This window comes from Micropterus salmoides, unplaced genomic scaffold, assembly GCF_014851395.1.
Source record: "Micropterus salmoides isolate LMB-PRFRI ecotype aquatic unplaced genomic scaffold, ASM1485139v1 Ms_hic_scaffold_13, whole genome shotgun sequence".
In the NCBI taxonomy this organism is placed as follows: Eukaryota; Metazoa; Chordata; class Actinopteri; order Centrarchiformes; family Centrarchidae; genus Micropterus; species Micropterus salmoides.
The window spans coordinates 29,729,741-29,750,048 of record NW_024040374.1 but is presented as its reverse complement, the minus strand read 5'-3'; the positions used below and the strand labels follow the sequence as shown (position 1 = coordinate 29,750,048).

Genomic DNA, 20,308 nt, shown 5'->3' with positions numbered 1-20,308 from the left:
AGTGACATCTAGTGGTGAGGGTTGCAAATTGCACCCCCCCCCTCTCCTACCCAAGCGAGCATTATAGCTACGGTGTCTGAGACAGGACAAAGATGTCATCTATGAGATAAAGGAGATTGTCAGACAATAAATGAGGTTTCTTTTAGATATATTAAGAGATTATATAAATTATGTAAAACCAAATATGTATGTAAACAAATATATTATGTAAAACCAAATGTTTTTTTGAATATTATTGTTACTTTTTCATTAATAAACAACAGCCACATGAAAGAAATGAAGTGCTACATGATGTCTCATACTCCTGTGATACATTATTTTACAACTTGGGAGGGTTGGCTAATCTGGACTAACATACCAAAGTAAATGAAGAAATTCTCAAACACTATCACATCTAGTGCATCCAGTATGACCACTGACAGATACCAGGACAATGTAAGCCTCACTGTTTCTGCACCACAGTCTGTTATAAACCACATAATACATGAAGTTTACAAAGGCATTGTCAGGTGAGGATCAAGGCTCCTCTCGCTTTGTTTAGTTAGATAAGCAATCTGCAAATATTCCCAAAATGTCTTGAATTTTTTGAAATACAACAGAAACACAAAGTAGTACTCACAGCCATAATTTCAGCTTGTGGTAAAACGGTGCAACGTTTTACTGGGCATTTAGCATGTGAAAGTACAAATTACATATATTTGTGTGCACAGTGGGACACAATATCCATTTTTTTAATGCAAATTTGGAAAGTATTTATTATTGGTCACTTGATAGGCACATGGTCTTTTCATATATCATCATTAGCAGTAAAAAGAAAATCATGTTTTCCACAAGGGCAGTAAAATGTGAAGTTTAGCTGCTGATCTGAGCTTCTCTACTGTTTTCATTTGCATCGCTAAAGTCTGACAAACAAAGTTAATTACCTGTCCAGCAGAAAACAGACAACTTCAGCACCGCTTTGAAAACATCAGTCCCACATTAACGTTATAACATTTCATCTGGGAAAATCCACAAAATCTGTGATTTCTGCTGTCAGCTGTCTGTCCCGACTCCGTCTGGCTGTCTGCTCTCGTGCTAAATAACACGTGTGCTCCTTCAGTTCCCCCAAATGTCACTTCTCTTCTTACTTCTAATAAAGCAGAAGAATACTCAGAGACTGATTATTACAATTATTATTAGTCTCTCTTCTTCATCTTTGTACGTATTCAATGTAGTGACGGGCGTCTACACTACCGGAATTACACAAGCAGAAGAAGAACGGCGTGATGACGATAAATAATAAAAAAATAACGGTTCATTATGTAAGGTCTTTACACACCACTGAAAACATAGTTATGGATCTTATGTTGCATTTTTTGTCAGTAGAACCTCAGAAATATTACACACTGAACCTTTAAGCAATAATGTGAGAAAAAAACAGAAAATCGGATCTGGGAAAAAAAAATTGGAACTGAGCATTAATCAAATCAAAATCAAACGGAGTTTGCTGATGAACAGATAGCTTTACTTGTTGCTAAAGTAACAGCTAACTGCTATTAGCTGCTGTTAATTAGCTCAGTTAGCTGTCATATTAGCTGCCTGGACTGGGAGCTCAGAGCACTGGGGGAGTGTTAATGTTTAACGTTACACTTCTAATATTACTCAAACCATGGAGGTTTTCAGGCCAGGGGGCTTGTAAAGTCTTTGTTCAGGGGCGGGGGACCCAGCAGGGAGTGATGGCAGGTAGTGTTAGCGGCTCTGGAATGGCCTCCGGAGCAATAAAACCACGTTCAGCAGCCTCCCAGTGAACACAGCCTGAACAGGACTAAACAGAGCGTCAAAGGCCAACAGGGAATACAGTACCAAAGTGATTTACAGAGCTTTGGGATGGACAGATAGCTTTACTTTTGATAAACCGTTAAATGCTGCTAACTGTATCTGTAGCTAGTTAGCTCGGTTAACATTAGCCAGGCTGCTAGCGGTTTCATTAGCGGACCCCGAGTTCCAAGAGCCAAACCCAGCAAGAAAACCACTTCGGTACTGTATTCCCTCTCATCAAACTGGCCTCTGCGGGTCTCGGAGAATGTTTGGTTTGGTCCTGGCTGCCGTGTTCACTTGGTGGGAGCTGGAACCAGTCTGCACAGAGTCTGTCTGACAGGGTGCCTAATTTCTTGAATGGCAATCTCCTTTATCTCATAGATGGCGTCTTTGTCCTGTCAATCACTGTAGCTATAGCGGGCGTAACGCACATTCAGCGCTATTGGCTACTGCAAATGTCAATCAATATTTGCGACAAGTCCCTCCCTAGCTTTGTGTTTCAACAGGAAACACCTGAATATTCGGAAGCAAATAGCACTTCGGTTTCCGTTTCATGAGAACTTTAAGGCCTGCAGTCTAAATGTAGCCTGTAGGAGACAGGTTGGGAGGTATCTACCGTCAGACCTCCCAACCTTATGGTGAAGTGGAGCATTTAGCAGCTGAAGAGATAGACATTTCCCACAAGATTTGGTGGACAACAAAACAGACCTGTTTTTTGCATCATATCAGCTTTATAGATAATACAATGTTGCGTTTACAGCTTGTTGTGCTGCTCCCGAGTGACCATAAAATCAATTAATGCAGTATTAGTTTTGTTTATGTTTGATTAACTTTATTATCCTAGATGGAAACTGATTGGGTGCAGTGTGGGTACCAACAGTAAACAGTACACAATACTACATGGTATAAACCATCTTATAGCCAGTACTGCTCCCTATTTTTTTTCTGTCCGTAGGCTCCCATGACTTATTTTCAGCAGCATGTGTACTAAGATCAATACAGACTTGAGCTAAAATATTGGCTCCTGACCTCTATGACATTGTTTGAATTATAACCCAAGTCTACTATCAAATCATAGCATGCAGGTTCACTGTCTTCTGCTTGGCCATTGTTACTGGAATAGGGTGCAATATCCTAACATGTTTAATATTAACAATGAGAGAAACCTGCCTAGTCATTCCTGTTTCAGTGTTCTGGACCAACACAACTACTCTCAACTGAGCCAGGGCTGCAGACTTGTGTCCTTGAGGTTCAGACTTAATATCATTTGCTGCACAGTCTTGAGATATTGAGATTTACAGGTCTGAGCCAAGTAAAATATAAAATATGATTATTGCTGCAGCGTCTGCAGTCTGCTGATTTTTTTAAGGTGTCCAACCTGTTTTCAGTCACTGTTCTGTCATACATTTAAATTTGACAGCTAGTAAAGTAATCTTTGCAATGAAATTCTGAATCAAGAGACCACTGTGGCTGGTTACAGAAGAAATGTAGCATACTTTATTTTAATTTACAAACGTTGAACGGTGTAAAGAAACTCCCACAATGCTGTAAAAGCAAATTGTTGTTTGATTTCCCTAATGGAGAACTGCATTCTCTTTCTGTTTTTATTTTATTTTTATTTTTTTTTATCAATTTCTCCAATGGCTCCAAACAAATGGTCTGTCTGTGTCACCCAGTAAAAGTAATGGTCTGGAAAAGTCATTGTATAGGCTGATACTGCTGATACACCAAAAAAACACAGCTTCAATTAGGATTAGCACCAACTGGCTACTCTGGACTTTCACTTGTCCGTTAAATAAAGCATAATAATTTGTTGTTGTTGTTGTTTTTTTACAATGGTACACTAGTATAGCTTAAAGGACAGGGCTGTGTGTTGACGTGTGTGTCCTTATGGGCAGAGAGGAGGGGGAGGGGGCTTTTAGCATCGCTGGTGGAAGGTCTTGTTATCAGTGTGCGAGCAGCTCTGTAACACCTGGCCAATCGATAGTTCCCTCTTTGTGTTCAAGGAGGCTTAGTGGTCGATCAATGCCGAGGCTTGACCCCGCAAACACACACAGATGCGCGCACACAGCACACAAAACATAGCCTGCATCTTTTACCCTTGGCGCCCCTTGGTCTTTATGTACTGCCCTACACGGTGGAGCTGTTGTACGACACACACAATGACACACTAATACTGTGCACAGCAGAGAGAGACATGCAAATATACACATGCATGTATACGCACAATACAATGAATGCACATAATTCACAGTGAACGTGTATTTTTAATACATTGGAAATACCAATACAAAATGTTTGCTGATCAAGAAAATGAATAATTCATATAATAATAATTGATAATAGACCTGTGTATATATTGTGTATGTACATGCTTTACTGTAAAATATCTTTGTATTTTTGTATAATTTAGAACATTTGAATTTGGAGGATTGAACCCTAAAACTATTATACTTTATTCTGCCTCACTGAGCCAGCTAAACACATACCCACACATGCAGACAGGTGACAAATTAAAGGGAAAACTCTCACTAAATGAGTGGGTAATGTAGCAGAAAATAACAGAAATACATCCATAAAGGCAAAATGTGAAAACATTTCTTCCTTATTGAACTTTTGCCAAAGCTTCCTTTTAATTTTCATGTACAATATGAAAGTTAAAGCAGAATCCTCATTGCTGCTTAGATTCTTTGAGAGCTACCTCAAAGAGCAGAGCCTTTTTTGACCAATTCCAACTGTGTAACTGCTCACTATAAATAGTCAATTCTTGATGAAATTTTCTCTCACAGAACTTGAGAATCTGTGCCAAGGAGCACTGAAGTTGTTTTGGAGGTTCGTGGTGGACTAACACCAATCTTCCTTTCATTTGTCACCCATCTGTACGTATTGTGTTTGGATGGATAATTTGGATTTCATTCCAAAGCCGCTGTTTACAGTCTTGCCCAGGCATGCAGGTGACGCATGTTCACAAGCCCTGCAGCTGCCATTGATTTGGCTACAAAAAGTCCTGTCAGTGCAGTAGATTTGTCGTGCCTTGTATACAGAATGCATCAATGTACATCTTTCTCTTACGTCTTTCACACATTTTAGATTTAGTGTTCATTCTTATATCGCACATATTACGTTTGGATTTTTTGGCCTATGGTAGTATGTGTTGTTGACCAACAGTATGTGTGAACATGAGCTCAGAAGTCCTACAGCATACTGCTGCTTCATTTTAGGTGTCATGACATGTTACACTAGAGATATAAAGAGGCATTCAAGGACCTGTTGTTGATGGCTAAATGTTGTGCGTGTTGTTGATATGTTTGCAGCTCATTTTTGTGGGGAAATGTTCCATATGTTTGGGAGAGTATGACAGGAAGTTAGAGTTCTATTTAAAGTAACATAAAATGCCCTTCATCCCTGATGATTTTATTTACTTTTAAATAGCTGTGGTTAATATCTCGAGTTTGAATCATCTTTTCTTTGACATCACATGCTCTCTGTTCTTTCCTGTGCAGCTTTGGTAAGTTGTTCTTGTTCAAAAGTACGGCTTAGACTGCTGTAGATGAGAGGACTTAGCCCGCATGAAACATTTTTTGGAATTTCCTCTTAAGATTTGAAAGAGAGGACATTTGAAAGAGTGGGTGTAACTCAGCTCTCCAAAGTAACACTCAGCTGTCTGGAGAAAATGGCTAATGGATTTGCACTCTCAACAGCCAACTGTTGAGAGATTACAGAGGCTTAAGGTTATAAGGAGCAGAACATATGTTGAGCTACAAAAACCTGTCTTGTCGTTCACTTTGGATAGAAGCCTACAGTAAAAACACTCATTTCTAATGTTCAGCAAAATCCATCTCCTTTCTGAAGGCACATAGATTTCTGGCTTTGTGTGTGTGTTATGCTCAGAGTACATATGAAATGTACAACCAAGGCATTTGCTTTAAGTGGCCTCCAAAGGCAACTTTTGGTTTGAGCAAATATAAAATCGAAAAGTTGTGGAGGATCAAGGCTCTGCTTTGCAAACATTAAAAAAATGAAATCTCTTAGCTGTTCAAAGCCTCAGGCGCTATGATGAGGCAACATCTTAATGTTATTCAATGGAGGAGCGCTAACCATGATAGTAGATGATGACCAATTACTGCCTAATACCTAACAACGTTTCTCTCCTTTTTCTTCCCCCTTTTTCGTTTGCCTGTCTCTTTTCTCCTCTTTCCTTTCTCTTCTCTTATTCTATCTCTCTCCAGTATTTCTATTGGAATTAGTTATGTCTTAGCTGGCAGTGAGGCCTACGCAGCTCTTCTTAATGTCAGGTAAGTCTTCCACATACACAAATAATCTGTAGAAGAAGTACAAACTTGCCCGAAGTGAAGTGTATTACTGCTATTGACTTTATTATTATCTGGAGTAAATTACTGAAAGGTGACATGGGTTGGAGTTTAGTAGCCCTTTGTGGAATCTGAATCCAATGTGAAATATGCTCACTTTAAAACTGAATCATTTGAAATTTCTAATCCTATCCATTTAGATTCAGCTTCAGTACTAAAGTATCTCACTGGTGTATCTAATCAAAGCCCAAGACTAAACCTAACCAAACTGCAACTGTTTCACATTGTGGTCACACAAGAAGCAAACCCCAATCTGCCATGTGAAAGACACGTAGCTAACCCATTCATCCATTGCACCTGCTCCCTTTATGGACTCATTGTACTATCTCACCTGACTTCCTAAAACCTTTCTGGCAGAAAGATTTAAGAAAGCGGTGACACGATGGAGTCGCCCCTCTGAGTTGAGGCAATGTTAGCCATGTTGATCTTGAAAGTGACCGCTGCCTCATGTGGGGTCAGAATAATTGGGGGGGGGGATCTGCAAAATTTTAACAGAAACGGCTATCAACATGCTTTTTAAATGCTCTGAGCAGTAAAATACAACACATCTTTTTTATAGCGTCCATGTTGTTTTCACATTACAACACCACTGGAAATGGGACCATCCAAGGAGGATGTGAATGCACCAGGTTATGAATGACAAAAATATGTTAGTGCAAGCTCCCTGGAACCCATGGAGATTGCATTGGAGTTGGAAAAAAACTGCCGTGGCAGGAAAGTCTATCAGACCGTTCTTCATCAAGACTGAAATTGCCTGAAAGGATCGGTACTCCACAGATCACGACTTTACAGGCAGAGGCAGGACAAACTGTCTTGAAAATGTGTTACATTGAATAAATTATTAAAAAAATAATACTAATAATAATTTATTTTTATTTTGTAGGAGGGTGGTGCCCTATTACCCTCTATTGGCTAGCTGCCCCTGTTCAGCTTTCCACATTTGTGAATTAACATAAATTGATATCTCTCTAATAAGGATGGGAATCTGTGTGTGTGTTTGTGTGTTTGGTGCAATGTGAACAAGCAACATGTTCAGAATTAATAAATACAGAAGAGAACAGCGCTGAGCTGAGCTCTGCAGCAGCGACAGCAGGGAGCGCTTGCAGAGGCACAGCGAGGCTGCTCGAGTGGGTGGAGATTAAGTTGCACAGCTCTGCAACAATGAGAGCGAGATACAGTTGTGGGGGCAGGGCTTATGTGCTCCGATCTGGTTGTGAATTGTTGAAATGGAGTAATCGTCATCACGCAGGTTTGATAAAGGGTGTTGAAACAGAGTCGTAAGAGTTTTATGTTTAGTTCAAGTGCTGAATATCAAGCAGTATCTCCGCCATTGTCATGTTGTTTTGGTGTTATTAATGACGTGTTATTAATGACGTGTTATTAATGCTGTAGGTTGGGTTAGCAGATAAGTTTGATTTTCAAAACAATTGTCGGGTTCCTGGTTAGCTCAGTCAGTAGTGCACAGGCTTTACAATCGGAGGGTTGTGTTCCCCCTTGCCCGTATACATTTTTTCTCTTCAACAAATTACCTAAGAGACTGTTTCACATGCTATTAAAGTAATTATTTATTTATTTGATCAGCGGCCCGCCTCTTGCCGAAAAGCGCATGGAGGCGTCACATCGGCCCCTGTGAACAGGCACTGCACTAGTAATATGAATTCATGTTTAACTGGGGCATTCCAACTCAAGGCCCTGACATGATCAGCTAGATTATTTCACTGTAGAAGACTCACCACTATGTTAGTCTTATTGAACTACAACAACACACTGTCCACTTTGTGCCTCACTAATGATCTTTGAGAACAGACACCAGGTTACAGAGAGCACTTAAACCAGACAAGCCAAAGATTTCATTTTGGCCTTTTGGTAAATAACTATGACATTAGTGTTAAGTAGTTACATACAGTATCTCCACCAGTAATACAGTCCCCTCCAAAAGTATTGGAACGGTAAGGCAAATTCCTTTGTTTCATTGTTCACTGAAGACATTTGGATTTAAGATCAAAAGATGAGTCTGAGACAAGAGTTCAGAATTTCAGTTTTTATTTCCTGGTATTCACATCTAGAGGGTTTTTTTGGAGGGGACTGTATTTGTCATTTAAACCAAAAGGCATCGTCCATCGCAGGCTAAAAAAGAGAAGTCTGAATGAAGATATTTGTTGGCCTAGGAGCATGTAGTATCCTGCTATTTTATCAACTTGGAACCTGGTCCAAAACAGAGCTGGCTCGTGGTAACCCTCTACATATTAATATTCCTAAAGCTTACACTGTATTGGACGATAATTAAAACTTATGGCCCCAGTTTTTCCTAAGGACATTAATAGATATTTATGTGATAGATACAGCATTTCAAATGGTTTTAGTGTGTGCTTGGGATAAATCCCACTCTTTTTAGTTACATATGGATGTGGGCTGGAATCAGGCCCCTCAGTCTTTTTTAAAATGAATTAATGTTTTAAGTCACCTCACGTTTGCTTATTCGCCGTGTGTGAAGAGTAGGCATTTTGTTACTATATTACTATTATTTCTATTTTCCCATATGCCAATACCATATGTCTTGATTTTAGTTTAAGTTTTAATTTACGACTTTGGTTGGAGTCCAGGGTTAGTGTAATTTGTAAAATCCACAGTGTAACATCTACCGAGAGGGGCTTAGATTGTCTCTTTTGTAACATCTGAGTTTTCCATCTACATATAAATCACTGTGATACTTTTTAGGGTTAGCAGTGTGTGATTCAGAGTGACTCATTCAGACAGTTCAGAAACAGAAACTCTTTAAATAAAGAATAAACACTTTACTGTGCAGTGAAAAACATTTAAATAAAATAAATAATATGCAAAGAATACCAAATGTCAGGTTTTAAGATATCAGAGGCTGAAACACTGATTGTTAAGAAAAACCTTCTGTTGCTCTCCCACATCAGTCTGACTCTTCATCAGTTCCACTTTCATTTCTCACAAAGCAAACATTTGAAAGTGAATTGTCAGTTCAGGGAAGTGTTGCTTAAGGCTACGTGATCTTACAATATAATATATTTCATGAAATTGAATTTTTTTAATAGCTGATGCAACCCTGAGAGATGATAGCTGCCCACTAGAGTGGGAGGCTCTGAAAGCATTGCATGAACTTACAGCATCCTTTTAAACAAACATACACACACAGCAGAGATGTTTCCTGAGGCAAAAATACTCCATTATCAGATGGTGAGGATTTATTTATTTATTTTTAATGTCTGTGTTAGATGACTAACCCCAGTCTGAAATCTCTACTAATAAATACTAAATGAACAGATACCTGTAAAACTTTTCATCTGTCACTCACTTCACTTAAAGGTTCAGTGTGTAATAATTCTGAGAATCTACGCAATATAATGCAAAATAAGATCCATAATTATGTTTTCAGTGGTGTATAAAGACCTTACATAATGAACCATTACGTTTTTATTACCTTAGAATGAGCTATTTCTGTCTAAATACAGTGCGGGTCCTAACTGTTGGGCAACATTTTGTTTACAGATACCTACATGTTGTCACGCTTTAAGTCAGAAAGTTGTTACTAAAATGTAAGGAACTCATCATATATTGTGAATGTTATATCTTATTCTGGAAAATATCTAGCTGCACAAATTTCTTCTGAAATGTTATTGAGACTACTTCAAAAGACTAGTACAAATACAACCAATTATTTGTTGAGTGCTTGGATAAAAAAGACGCTGAGAAAATGTTGATAACAAATAGTATGACGTCTGAGATATATACAAAACAACATGATTACACCTTTGCTGCATGGTCTTACTAAAGCTCTTAGTAATATGTACCCAACTGAAGTGCAACTTGTGATTTTCTACAGAATTGAAACATCACAGTTACAGTCACATTTCTTTTATTTATTTCACAAATATGATAATATGCAGAAGGAAGTGAAAAGACAAGTTTCACAATCCCTCCTGTGCTGTGGCCAACCAAATAAAATAACTGACTAGCAAGCATCTCTGAGTCTCTGAGCAGCAGTCTGAGTTTGTCAGAAACAAGCGCTTATTGTGGACAGAATTTGGACGGGCACACTTGCCCCTAAGCAACACGTTGCTGCCACTGCAGCAGGTTTGTGGCTGCCGGCTAAAGCATCTACTGCACAGATTCAGAAACATTTTGTACCTACTAGACATTTCAGCACCAAAGTATGTGAAAATAGGGTCCAGGTTTTAAAATACTGAAATAATCCGTTAGTGTGTATGTCTCAACTCTGAGCAGGTTGTTGAAAAAGGATATCATTAAGCTGTTAGACAGTTTTGGGGTGTATTCATTTACATCATTGTGTTGAGGAAGCCCTCTGAAGCGTGAAAAACCATGATTCACTTTGAAAAGTCCTCCATAAACAAGAGACATGACAATTTTTCTGCCACGCAATTCCTGGAAGGAAGCCACCTGAAAAGTTCTGGTTCGAATAAGCCTGGGGATTGTTTAGCTAGAGATTAGAGAGTTAAGTACAACACATTGTATCAGGTTTACTTAATTTACTTTCTCTCACATAAGAAATAATAGTTAGAAATAATATTGAGTTTGAAAACACAAAATGTCTAATGTCTGAAAATAAAACAATATACAGATACAGATTTGTATACAAAGGCTGTCTTCCGTACATACACGTAAACACCCAGAACATTCTGCAGTGCATTTTTTTAATTTGCGTCTGGGGAGAATGTGTGTCCCGGCTCTCTTTCCTCTCCCGCCATGGTGCCTGGTCCGGTTGATCTGGGTGCTGGTCTTTGAGACGATCTACCACCCAGATCTGAGTCTTTCTTTTCCAGTGACTGTGTTTCAGCAATAAAGCTGGAAAAAATAGATATAGAAGTATAGCGAAGTCAAAGCTTCAGCATTTGCTGCGGTTTGCCATAGAGATTATAAGGATGAGCCCCACGTAAGTCATTTTAGAGCAGTCATAAGGATAATACTGTCTATATATAGAATAAAAGCTGAAATGCTGCTGTGTTTAAACTGAAGTTGTTGAAACTGAATAGTGTGTTATCATACTGGTGGCGTTGACTAACTCCTACTGCACTCTCAAGTCACTGAAGCAGGAATCAATGCAGCTCTGTGAGCCGTCTCTTCAACTGATCGTTGTTGCCCACCTCACTCCTCCCCTTTCCCTCTCCCAAGCCTATAATTACCTTTATCAGTTAACAGGACTAATTTATTTTGTCATGCCCCAGTAAATACTTCACCCAAATAATAATATTATTAAACTCTGTGCGTCGGTTGCACCGCTTCATTGGCACGCCGGGGTGCTTCATTATCTGCTTGCTCAGCGCCTGGGGAGATGCTGCGATGCGTTGTGGGAGTGGGATGGCAGGGTTACTGGAGTGAGAAAACCTTGGGCAGCCTCCTTTGGATAAACCACCTTATTCCCCCTCCCCGGGGGCAGCAATCAATAGGTTACTGCAGGTCTCTGCACAAAAACTCTCCTCTCAGTCCCACTGCTGTAAGATGCTGGGTGTCCTGGAGACAAAGCAAACAGAGCTCTGCGAGATTTGAAGCAATACTTAGATTCACTCTCAACACAGGGACCAGATTATTGTCCCTTAATATTCCTTTAACAGAGTTTTAGCTCGTTTTCTGTGTAGCTTAAAATATTAGAGAAGTAAAACAATATCTTAAACCATTAAGTTAACTCTCATGTGATTAATTAAAATGTGATTAATTAAAAAAAACATCCTTGTTTCTACATCTAGTGATGTTAAATCTTATAATCTTACTCCTGCTAATTAATACAGTTGGCATAACGAGCTAACAGTTGACTGTAAAGTTGAATGTTTTCACTACGTATTTTTAATATTATAATTTATGTACAAATACACATTTGTAACAGTTATTACTCTTGATAGTTTAAAACCAAGTTAGGGAGTTGTTCCTTGTCGAAACTAATCATTTAATGGCTGTGAATGACAGTAACGTTGAGCACATAGCATGCAATTGTTTGTTTTTTAATAACATTTTGTGATTACATTATAATTTTAGTGTTTTAATAAAAATGTAGTTTATATTTGAAAAACAAGCCACAATAAAACGGAAGTGGATTTCTGTTATAGTTATTATGACATTATTATTAAATCAGTTTTCTACATTCTTTCTCAACCAAACAAAACATTCAGTGTATCTTTTCTCACTGGTAAAACTTAATGGATTAAAAAAAAAAAGCTTTTTAATTATATTCATTGAAAAAGAACATAGAAAGAGAAGGCACACAGAATATGTGGCTTCATCTGTTTGGCCAAATGCTACATCAGAAATTTGTCTTTATAATGATAAAGGTCAAAAAAAGTCAGCTTTTCGTATTGTTGCCTGCGGGATTGATAGATCATCATGGGTAGAACTTACTGCCGCTCTCCCTCATTCACCACGTTCAAGACCATCACGAAGTGAACACAGTAGAGCATAAATAGGAGATTTCTAGAAGAAGGAGCGGGTTTATATCATGCTGTTTTCAGGAGTTTCATCTCTATGTGGATACTTTGTCTCTGTAATCGTCTTGCATCAAATAGATGGGCTGAGGTTGCAGAACCCTATATTATACAAGTGTGAAAATAGCCAAAAGCACATATACAATATACAGTCACACATATCATGCAGGTCATATACAAAAGCACATCCTTGATAATGTGCAGTATATTAATAGAGCCTTTCCAACTCTAAGCTGTTTTATGTTGACCCTGGGTGCACTTTATGCCCACAGTGCATGGCAGACCTTGAGCCTTGATTCATGGAGTTAGGCCACTTGAAATTCAATTATAACCATTTTAGAAAAGCAAACAGTCAAGAGTCAAAAAGAGCATATAAAAACATAAATACACAAATAAATGAATAATAAGTTAAAATAAATGCTAATCCAGTGCGTGGCCTCTAAACTGGTTTGCTCAGTGGAGGAAGAAGTTGTTACACAAGTAAAACTACAGAAGTATTATCAGCGAATCGTACTTAAAGAATCAAAAGTAAAAGAAAGAACAATATTGTTCACATTATGTGTTTTATTTCATTTGATCATTTCTGGTGATGCATTAATGTGTAAGCAGCATTTTAATGCTGTAGCTAGTTGTAACAATTTTTCTATTTCTATCTATTCAGTGTTGGAAAGTCTCTACTCAAGCATTTGCTTCTTATGTAAAGTAATTAGTAGCTCAAAAAATAGTACAGCACTTGAATAAATGTAGACTCTGTGACTGAATATTTGTTGAATGGTTGTTTTATGTGCGAATAATTGTATGCGCAGATGCAAGACGTTACAGAACTGTCGACTTAGTCAAAGACATAACGTCGGATGGCTTTTTACCTGCAGGTGTTTTGATGTGTTTTCAAGCCTTGCAGCTGACACACCAGATGTTGGTGTTGCTAATGAGATTAGCAGACAAGTGTTTGTTTTTGGAAGGTAGCTGAATTTTGGACCACAGTTTGGCGGAGGTATTCGTCACCAAGGTTACAAAGAAGCAGTCTTTCTTTTTCTCACATCTTGCATATTAAAGCTCACTGCTTGTGTTTATTGTTAGCAGTCAGGTAATGTTCCTAGTTCGCTGATGAGGAGTGTCTTTATACCTTAGACTTCAGTTTCATCTCAGGTACCTGCCACCTTCAAAAGTTTTCCGATGACTCATCCATTGTTGGAAGCATCAACAAAGTACATGGCGCAACAACAATTACAACCAGAGAAACTGGAGCCTCCCTGTCGCCGTTATACAGGGAGAAGAAGTGGAGTGGGTGGACTCATCCAAGTACTTTTGGGGTCCAGATCAATTAAAAACTGGACTGAAACTGACAACTTTGACACCTCTTAAGGAAGGGACAGAGCAGACTGTCCTACCGGAGGAGGTCCAGTTGTCAATGCTCTGTTTGCTGTGGTGTTCTAGGGTGGTGGCATCAAAGCTGGCAAGGCTCACCCAACCCACATGTAAAGTGTTACATTGGTGCCCAGCAGTGGAGACCACACACTGTGACATCATGTCATAGTGGTGTGATGCTGGCTCGTCACACCACTGTCACGTTTGCCTTGTAATTTAGTTTTTAATTGCTGTTTTAGAGATTCTATTTTTGCTTCTTATTATTTAATTTTTTACTCACTCTTTTTAATCTGTATTTATTTCCTTGTGCTGCTGCCACATCAGAATTTCCCCTCTGGGGATCAATAAAGGCTTATCTTATCTCAGTCACCACATTTGGAGAAGGCTCTGCTACTTGCACCTGTAGGTGTGTCAGTGTATCATGACAGAGCAGGGGTCCAGGCAGGAACATTTGTGTCATTCAGTTGTTCTGTTTACTTAATGTCAGCATAAATAAAAGCTTTCAAATGCATGATTGCTTGTGTGTTTCCTCCACAGGCACGTCTATGTGATCCCGGCTTTCACCTGGACTCTAACTCTGGCTATCTTACTAGCCCACACAGTCATCCAGCCAATCACTTCGCTGCTTACCCTGCTGAAAGGAATCATGCTCATTGTCACGGTAACCCAATACTCGATTTTATCCAATTTTCCATGGTTATTATTTGTCATCCCCAATAATGAAACAAATTCCTTTCAGTTGGGAAGAACTGTGGCATATCATAGTAATAAGAATACAAGAATAGAGAAGAATGTTAGGAATAACAATAATAATGTGATCAGTATTATATGAAGTAGTGAGTTTACACTTGATATTAGACATAGAATACTCATTGTTCCTGTGTTTTGTCTGACTTTTCTGGTGTAGTAGGGGTGTTTCCTGGTGTGTCCAGCGATGCTAACATGAAGAGAAATGAATCTCTGGTTGCTTGGTAGTTCTGCTGCAGATTATACTGATTCCATACAGTTGGGCGTGTGTCACCATTTATCATTGCTCAATAGTTCATCTTACTTTAAACACATGGTAGTTGTTGCATTCAACAGTATCTTATGTTGAGTTGACTGTAGTTGTGTTGTGCCCATTTCATCAAATGTGTACAAATCCTATACTCAACTTGTCTCTGTTGTATACATTTCAGTACCTTGTTTGGAGATCTGTAGGAAGATAAATGGGACGTGGTGCTAGCCTCCGACTGATACTGATTTATGTGACTATGCAATACACACAGATTTACTGAAGTGGCATACAGTATATACTGAGATATATATTTTTTACAGGCAGTGAGGTAGAGGGGGAAAAAAGGCATTGCTTAGAAGAAAATGATGGGAAAAGACGAGAGGAGTAAGAGAGATGCAGTAGAGCTCAAACCTTTATTGCAGTTGCAAACTTTTAATAATAATAAAACCTAATATTACATTTTTTCTTTCATGTTTGTCCTCTTCACAGTAAAACAATTTTGACCCATCCAACTCTTTGGGCTCTATCTTATACCTGGCACAATGCGGCTTGCAGCCAAAGTGTTATTGCTAGTTTCCAATCGACGCAGTTGTCATTTTCACTCCCAGCAACCGCGCTGTGTAAGTAGGTAGGCTTTCAAAGGGAGTGGGAGATTACACTATGATTGGTTTAATTCATGTTACGCCCAAAAAAACGAACCTATGATTAATTAAGAAACTGAATACATCCCCATTGCCCTTGTGCTTTACTTTGTGCCCAGATTATGTGCCGTTTAACTAGCAAAAGTGGAGTTGGACACACCCAAATGCCCTTGTGTCATGCACAGTAATTTAAATAGGGCCCTTTGTTTGCGTACTTTGCTTTTGAATGTTTTGTCCATTACTCTGTCAGATACCATTCTGCTATCCGTCTACGCACAGGGTACCCGTGGGGTCTTAAAAGTATTAAAGTCTTAAATTTCATATTCCAAAAATAAGGCCTTCAAAGTATTAAATTTCGTTTAACAAGGTCTTAAATTTGTTCTTGTCCTTTCATAGGATTAAATAAATGCAGTAACGTCATAAATAAACACTTTTTATGTGTGTGACTATATAATTTACTCCGTTTGGTGTGACTCTGATGTTACATGGCAGTACAGGTAACGTTCCTACTTATGTCAGCGTGTCAACTCTGGCGCGTATCATACAGTTAGGAAAGAAAACAAAACGTCTCTGACGGGCTACTAACAAGCTAACGCTAGCTCGTCAAATGGGAAAGTGTCTGAAATTATGCAGTGATATTGATGCAGAAAATGTCTCCAGAATGCAGAAAATTAAGTGTTTAGTGCTCAAAATGTTCTAAGGGACCACCAGACCTCCATGTATATATTTCAGCATTGAATATTTCATCAAAATAGTGTTAAAATATCTTCTTGTCTTGTTCTCGAGAACCCAATATTGTAAATCGTGCATGTAAGCTAAGTGTATCGCCACACCCCTAATCTGAACCCTTGTGTCCCCACCACTTTTCAACACAAAGTGACGTCCTTGATTCATATCAAAGTACAAACACACCCCAAAAAGCTATAGTGTGTTAAATATTAATGTATTATAATAAAATGTTTTATTAAATTCATGTAACTTTGTAAATAATTTCCTCTGGCTTAAAATTAATACAGATTTTTCATTACACGGCAGTAAAGCTGGTATTAAATTTAATCCTAGGTGGTGTTAATAAGGTCTTAAAAAGTTTTAAATTGAACTTTGAGAATCCTGTGGGTATCCTGTATGCAGGTGGAGACCTTATTTCGATACAGCCTATCAAATGAACATTGCGGTTGTTGCGGTGCTTTGCATCCTCCACGATAGGCTTGACCAATAGCACGGTATCTAAATTTTTGCGGTTATCACGACATCTAAAATGTATAGCACTACTACAGGCCTATAAAGGCCACGAGTGGTCAGACATTAGTAAGGTTTTTAGGATTTCAGCCAATATTCTTGAACTGATCGAACATTTCTGTTTCTGTACAGCCCTGCCACGCTCAACGTTAGAAACACAGAACTTTGTGACATTTACCCATGACTGTGCTGCCAGCCATGTACATTTGACATTGTGTCATGAATGAAGGTTTGAAAAACTTCCACTGAAAAACATTTAGGGGCACTTTCCTTTTTTGTTTTCCTAGTGGTGAGTAGGATATTCACAATGCCATATAATCAAATGCACTAGCTTTGAAACTGTGGCCAGCGGTTCCAATATTAAACTGCCTAAATGTGAGTTATGTTATTGCTTGGTATCTTAGTCTCAGAAGCCTAGCAGTTCACATTACAATATACTTCCCTATCCTTTTAAATATTACCTTCCATAAAGAATTAAATTGGAAATGTGAAAATATAATTAAGACTTCTTCTAAAATGTTGTAATATATGATTTATTGTGTAGTGTTTTACTCTCTGTCTGTTATTTGACAAAAGAAAAGTCTTCTCTCACCTTCACGCTTCACATTTTATGGGCTTTTCAGTTTTGTCTTTATTCACTCCCTAAAAGTGTATATCCTCCGGACCTTTCTGATGGATGTCATGTCGCCATGACTGCTGTCTGCGTTCGAGGTCATGCCGGCAAAATGGATGGGAGTGGCATTATACACTGGTCACCTCATGCAGAAGCTGTGGTGCTTATTGAGCTCCCAATATGTGTGTGTGAGAGATTTGGGCTTTTCAGGTCATTGCTTGTCAACATCAGGGAGTGTCAGCAGCTCAGCATGAGCTCTTGAAAGAAGTCTTTAGGCCTGGGCCAGGGTACATTTAACACCATCACAAAGCTCAAGGTTACAGTGCCTCAAAAGTATTGCACCACTAACTGCTACATCTGCTGTGTTAGGTGTGGTCGCAACACTTTGACTGACACACGCTTTCTGACACTATTTACACAATTTGACGTTAAAATAATGAATTAAAGGATATGTTTTAGGTCTATCGTAATATAATACTCACATATCAATGTTGTATGTAGTTTGAGAGAATAATACTGTGTGTTTTGACCTCCATCTCTTACATTGGAATCGCATTAGGACATGGTCACTTCACAGCCAGTATGGACAGGAGAAATAATTACAGTAACCAAACAAATATTTCACAATATTTTCACTTTTCTCAGGGGGTGCCCAAAACATATGAATGTGTATAATTATATTATTTATTATATAGAGCCAACAAACTGTGCAAAGATCACATCACATTATCACATTATATTAGTTCACTCAGTTAAAACAATCTCCGCATAACAGTGATAAGATGATTGAATGGGTAATACAGCAACCACCAACCCAGTGAAATCAATACCAAAGAAAATAATCAGCACAAAACATCAAGATTGACTGGGTTTCACTAAACATACACACAGGCAGGCTACACACACACACACACACACAATCGCCTCACTCACATTCCCATCACATACACACACGCTTCCAGTGGTACATTTGAAACAATTTAAATAGTAATACAGTGCAAGCAGAACTGATCCAGACGCTCTAATGTGGTTTTAATTAAGTGTCAATTAGCATTGCTGGTGTGACCTAACTGCTCACTGGTGTGCCACCCAATGTCATCTGGGAAAGGCTCCTGCCCCCGTCAGCCCAGCAAAGGATAAGCAGGTATATAATGGATGTATGGATTTATAACTATTATCTTAATTGGACAGCAATACAGTGCGGTCACCTCACAGTATGATTGCCCTATGGGTACTCACAATTGCATGTAGTCAGAGCCTGTATTTTGGACCTTAAGGCCCAGCTCTGCCTATGATTATGTAATGCAAGTAATTCTGATAGAACATTTGGATATAAATATATTCTCAGGGACTTTTAGTTAGTTAAGAAAGCCATGTCTGTATTGTAGGTGCTGAAGATAAGATCTAACACATCTCAATGTGAAGTAGGAAATCTCCAGTGCCTTTTTATGGTCAAATACATGATAACTCAAAATTGTAGCCAGTCACTGATAGGAACCTAAATGTGTTATGTGCTATTTGTTAGTCTGAGAACTCTGCCACTTCATGTAACAGTAACTCTCTCCATCTTCCTAAAACATGACATCCTAATTTAAAAAAAATGGTCTCACTCACTAGAAGAAATGCTTACGCAGCTTTCCATTGTTTTTCCACTGGGCTCGCCTCTCTGAGCATTTGTGTTGCTGAAGACAGTTTGTCACAATTCTTCCTTTACATAGAATCTCCCCAAGGACAGAGGTTTTACTTTTCTCTCCCTATGTTGCTCTGCACTCTTTGAACCACTTCAGTTCAGCTTAATCACTGACATATTGGCAGACGAGCTGTTGCAGGATTAGTCACTGTCAGTGTTATTTAGTCATATTCCACTGGCACTTTTCTACTGTTACCCAAGACAATCGTATGGCACTTTATGGTCTTTTGGCAGGAACATCTGAAATGTCCATATAAAAAAAACCAATAACTTTCACAGTGAACCAACTCTTTGTGTATTCTTCTTGAAAGGATAGACTCACTGTTTTTTTTTCTTTTTTAAATTAACAAAACTTCACTGATAGCCTTAGAACTGGGAAACGTGCCGCTCTGCTGCAGCTTGTCTCACAGCGCATGTTCTGCTGCGACGTCACCGTCTTGTTTTCTGGCTCTGAACAAATCAACAAACAAATCTCCCTCTGGGGAAATAAAGTCTGAATCTAATCTTATTAAAACAAAGTTCAATCTGGCAAATATTTTGCCGCCACAAACCAGGATAAAAATTCTAAAATATGAACAATATTGATGTTGTTCTGTAATTTGTTGGGGGGGGTGTGTGTGTGTGTGCGTGTGTGCGCATATGAGTCCTCATTAACTCATATATACACACACACACAACAGCAAACTACAGAACATCAATTGTAAGTGATGTCTGAAGTTTTTAGTTGACTGTGTCACTCCTGGTGTTGGCCTCTCATCAGAGATATCAGTTTTGGGCTTGGGAGATATTTAGAAATCTCATTTAATGTTACTTCATATAAATGTAGCTAACATTGCATAGCATTATTACATCATTACAGCGTTAATACTGACCTCTGCTGCTGCTATTTTTATTTCTGCCGCTGCTGTTATTTGTATAGAGTCAGATGGGGGTTGAACTACGCACTTTACAATGCTCCAGCCAAACCACGTTCACTCCACCTTAATATATTTGTTCCTTTTTTTTGTCTCATCTAGTGTAGTTACATGTTTGTTTCTTGTCTTGTAAGTTGATTATTGTAATCTTGTATTGAGCACCATGGGCCTTTAGAAACGGCATTTGGTTCATTATGTACTCGATATGTGGATGAATGACA

The 20,308-nt window shown here is 38.6% G+C and overlaps 1 protein-coding gene across 2 annotated transcripts in view; it reads left to right on the top strand.

The window, feature by feature from the left end:
- The window catches only part of si:ch211-51h4.2, an 84,848-nt gene that overhangs the window by 16,308 nt on the left and 48,232 nt on the right, over window positions 1–20,308 (top strand). The window contains exons 7-8 of one of the 2 annotated variants that reach the window (XM_038716829.1): window positions 6,027–6,092; window positions 14,531–14,654. In XM_038716829.1, coding sequence (XP_038572757.1) covers window positions 6,027–6,092; window positions 14,531–14,654 — 190 coding nt within the window. The remainder of the gene's footprint in view (window positions 1–6,026; window positions 6,093–14,530; window positions 14,655–20,308) is intronic. The other variant, XM_038716830.1, reaches the window with a different exon arrangement.